This window comes from Rhipicephalus sanguineus, unplaced genomic scaffold, assembly GCF_013339695.2.
Source record: "Rhipicephalus sanguineus isolate Rsan-2018 unplaced genomic scaffold, BIME_Rsan_1.4 Seq1500, whole genome shotgun sequence".
NCBI lineage: Eukaryota > Metazoa > Arthropoda > Arachnida > Ixodida > Ixodidae > Rhipicephalus > Rhipicephalus sanguineus.
Genome location: NW_023614626.1, coordinates 1 through 6,217, shown reverse-complemented (window position 1 = coordinate 6,217; position 6,217 = coordinate 1). Strand labels below are relative to the sequence as shown.

Here is a 6,217-nt window from a genome sequence, read left to right as displayed (position 1 = left end):
ATAATGTCATAATATTTCAATTTATTTGTGTTATAGTAACTAATGGTAATTAAGTTGTAATTAAATATCTATTTATCCTGAAGTCATTGATGCTCTGTTTTGGCATAAATAGAATGAAATCCCAGGCTGGAAATAGTGCAAGTTCATTTTTGGTTATGTCCATTTTGAGCAAAGAAAAATTATACTTTTCACGTGGCTTGCAGGAAGCGGCACGTCGAACGACTCGTCGAACGTGGTAGTGCCTTCAGCAAAGTGGTTCTATGCACCAGTACACTACAAAATGAAGTTAAATGAAGACAAATTTATTACGCAGGTGGTTCAATTAATTCAAAGCTCGATATATCTCGCTCTTTCTTACTTTGTTAGTGCTTGTCGGTGGGCTAGTTGGTTTGGAAGCATGGTGATGAAACAGCGCTCAGTCATTCAGGTGTGGATTATGAAGCTTCATAACTTTTGTTCTAGGAAAGGTAGAATTATAAAACTACAAGTATTGCACTTCTTAACATGTGTAGAATCCAATGGCATTTTAATACAGGAATATTGGTGCTGCCAGTTCAATAAAAATATGATCAAATGATGTTTTCATTAATGGCACGGTTTACACAAAAAGCTTAGTTGATACTAAGTTGAAACTGAGTTGGTGCATACAAGTTTTAATCATCCCAGCTTAAATAATAAAATGCTCTAGGTGAGGAACTGCTTCGCCCCTGAAGGGCATTGGATGTAAATGCAATGCGAAATAGCATGTGCCAAACAAATGCCCCACAAGGCAATTACATATGGAAGTGTGCATTGCTGCACAAGAATGTGGCTCGCTTGCACCTGGCAGCTTTGGCAGTGCTGCAAAGCAGTTTTTGCAATGTAATACATATCACATAATTCACTGAAGAATAAGGATGGCATGTCTCTATGGTGTACAACCATTGCCAGTTTTAATATGTGGGCCAGAAAAGAAACCTGGAAGTGAAAGCTTGCCTGGAGCACAAGCTGACCCGGGGACGCGTCCTCGGTGACGGTGGCACTGTAGGGTCCCCCGAACACGGGCGCATTGTCATTGGCATCCAAGACGGACACATTGAGCCAGGCACGAGCACTGAGCGGTGGCTCGCCCCCATCACGAGCCTCCACTGCTAGCTGATAGCTGGGCGTCTCTTCGTAGTCCAGTGGGCGGGCCACTCGCAGCACACCTGCAAGAGACAGTCATTATGCTTGTCTCAGGTGGTCCTACAGTATCTGCTCTGCTGCTCTTGTGCACCACACTAACCAGCACTATCCCTTAATGTGTTTGCCTGTATATAATGAGATCCGCTCTGAAATCACTACGCACCTGAAACCTTGTTTCAAGGAAGTATGATTGGCTCCCAATGGGCTTTGTGAACTAAGTTGACCTTCATAAACTAGAAGCTGACATGTTGATTTTAGGTGCGCAGCACCTCAGGGGACCGGCTTGTCAGCCATCTATGGATCTCATGTGGTGCGATCACGCTCACAGCAAAGTGCTCAATACAGGCCATAACAAGGCTAGCAATGCTCAAAACTGGGTTAAAATGAACGAACAAGGCCTCAAATAATATACATTACAGAAATAACCAAGAAGCATTTGCAATAATTCATGTTGACTTTACCACAAAAAACATTGGCAGGAAACGCCATGCTTTGTCAAGACGAGAGAGCAAGCGAGCGTAAGGCGGGGCTGCATGTGAGCACGCAGCAAAAAAGAAAAGAAAGCGTTCAACCAGGGCAACATGGGCGTCGGTCTCTTCTCTGTCTCTACATTATTGGTATCAAAAAGTAAAAAAAAAAAAGCTCGACATCTTCCGCACCGATACCGTACCAAGGATGGACAGGTTCGCAGACATCGAGGCGCCCTTCACGGTGCCACTACCTGCCTGAGGCCAGCGAGGTCCTCCTGCAAGGCACTGTACTGCATTCCACCGACCTGCAGGATATCATCAATGGGCTTCGCTATCAACACGCAGCGCTCGTCGAAATAGACAAACAGATCGCCGACACCCTTGACGGTAAGGAGTTTGATGGGGAAATTGTGGCCACTCTAGATTACCACGAGAAGATTGTGAAAGCCGTCAGCAGGCTTCGGTGCGCGATCAGTGCACGTGCTCCGGCTGGTCCTACCGTCATCTAAGCCAACCAGTCGAGGCACGCAGGTACAAATGACGGATCCAGCAATGCCATGGGAGCTGCCCACTCATACTTGACCAGCCAACACCTCACCAATCACAGCAGGCCACGAGCACCGGGATAGCGAGTCCCCTTGCTGAAACTTCAATTACCAGTCTTCAGCGGCGAGACCCATGAGTGGCAGGGGTTCTGGGAGCACTACGAAGCGACCATTCACACGTACCCCAATCTCACCGGGATTGAAAAATTCAAGTACTTGAAGACATACTTGGCCAGTGCTGTGAAGTGGACCATTGAAGGGATACGCCTTACTGAAGTGAACTACAACATCGCCGTCAAGGTGCTCACCAAAAGGATCTTCCCATCGATGACCACATAGACAGCCTCCTAGCCATCGAACAAGTTGAGTCATCGTTGCAAGTATCAAGGCTGTGAAACCTGTATTTCAGGACTAGCTGTTTTGCACCAGGTGCCAATGTTCTCATTGCCGGAGGACCTGGCGATCCAGTACCGTAAGCGCACTAAGACCAACACAGACACCACGGACTCTGCAGTCCAATCGAGAGACAAGCAAGTGAAGGCAGTCTTGAAGTTCCTTCAAGTTGAAGTGGATAGTAGAGAGGAAAGTTGAGCGTCATGCGAGAAACCCACTTCAGGGAGACCGTCAATGAACCGCAAGGCTGTGGACACCGCCTCATCTACCGTCCACTCGGACATGACAGCACGCTCATTTATTCTTGCCTTTCGCCAATTTACATGTATGCGTGGCATTCTATCTGCAGTTTATTCGGATAACGCCAGGACCTTTCGCAGCTGCTCCAAACAACTGCGATTGCAGCTCAGCGAGACCGTCCAAGACCACGTAAGTGTCCACTGAATCAATTAGAAGTTCATCGCCGAACGAGCTCCGTGGTGGGGAGGTTTCTGGGAGCGCGCCATCCTAACACTTAAGGACGCTCTCAAGTGCTGCCTTGGACGAAGCAGCCTCAGTTATGAAGAACTGCTCATTGTGCTGGCTGAGGTAGAGGAGAGCACCAACTGCCGCCCTCTGACACAACTGTGCGGAGGCACTGACGCCATCGCACTTCTTAACTAGCAAGCGTGTCATGGGACTACCAGCAAGGACCAGCAGGAGTTTGCCAAGTTTCGCCGCAAATGACTTGCAAAGGCGGGTGAAATACAAAGACGAGCTTCTGCACCGATTGTGGACACGATGGAATAATAGATATTTGCTTCTCCTGCGCCCCGCCCATCACTGCCAGCTGTCGTCTTAGTCCCAACTGTGCGTGGTGACTTGGCCATTGTTAAGGACGACATGTGCTATGTGATAGTAGTGATAGTCGCTTGTGCTGCGCTCTCTCTTTGTGCGCATATATGGAAACATATATATTTGGGTGATGTGCAGAAAATAAACTACTTCTGGCGCCCCATCCTGCCTTCTCTTGTTTTCTTGCTTGTCTCAGTTGCGGCACAAATATTTTATTAAGGACGACAACGTTCCAACGCTGCAATGGAAGCTCGGCCGAGTGGTCGAGGCATGTCCAGGCATCCAGAGGTACTCCAAGATCCCAAACGGTCAGCAAGTACGTTGTGCTGCTCAACGGTTGTACTCTTTGGAAGCAAGCAACCACACCGCGGCCCTGGGAGGATGCGGAGTTTACCACGAAAAGCGTTGGCGGGAAACGCCATGCTAAGCCAAGGCGAGGGAACAAGCGGGCGTAAGGTGGGGCTGTGCATGAGCACGCAATAAAAAAGAAAAGGAAGTGTTCAACCAGAGCAACACGGGTGTCGGTCTTGTCTATATCTCTAAAACTAACTTCAAATTGCTAAAAATGTTTCGGAAACATGCCTCTGACTCTGGAGCTGCATGAGAGAGGGCGCCACCGCTTTGTCGAGCGAGCGAATGCCCCTCCCTCTCGTGCTTCGCCGCACTGCATTGCTACATCTGATGAGGGAACAACTTTACTGAAATCGCTGCAGACGACGCACATCTCAACTGTCGTAACAAGCAGAAAGGCGATAAAGTGCAGCAAAATGAAGCGCACATGCCGCACACCGAGTTTGCGAATCTCCCTGACAAGAGAAACCCTACATGCTTACCTCAAACATTGGCGTCATCGAGGCTTTGGTAAATAGAGCATTGGGTGCCTGTGCTACGCACTTCTTCAGGTTTCACAGTAGTGAAGCTGTCATACGTTTTTTTTTACATTTTATCCTTCAACACTGGCTTTTAGTAACACAAAAATTTTTTCAGAGAACCTCTCTTTCCAACTATGTGCTGTCAGCATATAAAAAACGAAGGGTGGGGGGAGGGGCCTAAACTAGAAGCACTGATTGTGTACCATGACAACAGGTCTACGAATTGCAGAAATTTCCGGGTTTGCAGTTTAATTATGACAGTCTTACCACAAATGCTGTGTGGGTCACAGACTAAAATGTGTCAATGTGGTGTATGAAATCTTTGCTAAATCCGAAAGTGCAATACAAGTTTCCTCCTCTGAATCAACCAAGTGGGTGGTAGTGGGAGTAAAACAAGACTTGGTTCCATTAATTGTGACCACTCACAGAGCCCAAAAAGGGCCTTTGTGGAACTCGTGGGTTCTTAAAAAGCCAGTCTGAGAACCTCTGCTTCAACAGGTGTAATAATAAAGTAGCCACTAGTGAATCGAGTGCTGATACTGTGCTTTGAAGTGAACGATAGAAAGTGCCTCTTTCTGTGAGCTCTTTTACAATATGCGTCAGCACAGTGAACAATGTACCTGTCTTGGGTTCGATGCTGAAGTGCCCCATATCATTGCCAGCAACAAGAGCGTACGTGATCTGAGCATTGACACCCACATCACGGCTGTGGCCTTGACAGCCGCACTGATGGGCGATCCAACGGGAGCCACTTCTGACACGGCAGCGGCATACACCTGCTGAGTGAACTCGGGTGGGCTGTCGTTGATGTCCTGCACAGTGATCGACAGGTGCATCCGGGAAGCCAGTGGGGGCTGGCCATGGTCTTGGGCCTGCACCGTGAGGTTGAAGCGAGCGCACTGTTCACGGTCAAGCGGCTGCTCCAACCGCACTAGCCCCGATGTGCGCATCCACGCTGAAATGGCCGTCAGCTTGAACAAATGAATAGCTCAGCCGCCGGTTACCACCTGCATGGCACAAAAGAAAATTGTGTTTCATTGGTGCCGCTACATGTGAGGGAAGGGAGCCACTACATAGTTCAATGACTGTACTTGGGCAGGTGGCATATCTGAGGACTAAAAGCCACAAGAGGAACGTTGCCCTCCTGATGCCCTTGTTCATGTGATATCAATGGGCGTTCCTTTAGAAGAAAATGTCGATGAAGAAGCATTGTGTATTCATAGCACCTGCTGGATGCCAGTATTTTGTCTAGCTGGAGCAGTATGTTCTCCAACAACATGTTTGTATGTGCACATATGGATGCACATGGTTGACAGGCAGGAGAGAAACATGGCACTGACTAACAGTAATGTGCTTGTTTGTGAAAAAGCACAAGCAGTGCAATGAAAGAAAGAAACATGGCCGTGAGGTGTGTCGCAAACTGCACTATGTCCCACACTGGCCATTTTTACCACTTCATTGGATTTGCTTACCTAAATACACGCGCCACTCTACAGGGAGACCAAGCAGTTGAGCAATATTAAGGAAAGAACAACACATGACATTTTGACATTAACGAAACAACCGTGAATTCATGAAATACAGCTGTGTGCACAGAGCATATCGATCACAGCACAGGTTGGTTCAGTGAATGACTGAATTATGACTTTTGTCTCTAAAATGGTGATTGCAGAGCACATTAAAAATCACTTTCACATTGAATGGCAAACACATAGTGGGATAATGCATTCCCTTTGGTGATCATAAGGGATGATGCACACACTACAACTATCTATATTCAGTAAAAAGGTTACAAATATATTCACAGAGGGAACACTGTCAAGCAGCCCACCAAGTGTCCTCCTCTTATAAACCACTTGACCTTGATAATTCATGCAATACCACACCATTGACTCCTGACAGTTGAAAGCACGCCCTGTATCACTTATAAGAAAATGTG

The 6,217-nt window shown here is 47.3% G+C and overlaps 1 protein-coding gene across 1 annotated transcript; it reads right to left on the bottom strand.

Moving 5' to 3' along the window:
* Positions 1–975: 975 nt before the first annotated feature.
* LOC119376574 (protocadherin alpha-1) lies at positions 976–5,213 on the bottom strand (the record flags this gene model as incomplete). The annotated part of the gene is made up of 2 exons (XM_049411445.1): positions 4,899–5,213; positions 976–1,187 (listed from the first exon to the last, which is right to left on the bottom strand). Coding segments are annotated over exons 1-2 (243 nt in total), but the record flags the coding sequence as incomplete, so codon positions are not given.
* Between the last annotated feature and the right edge of the window lie 1,004 nt (positions 5,214–6,217).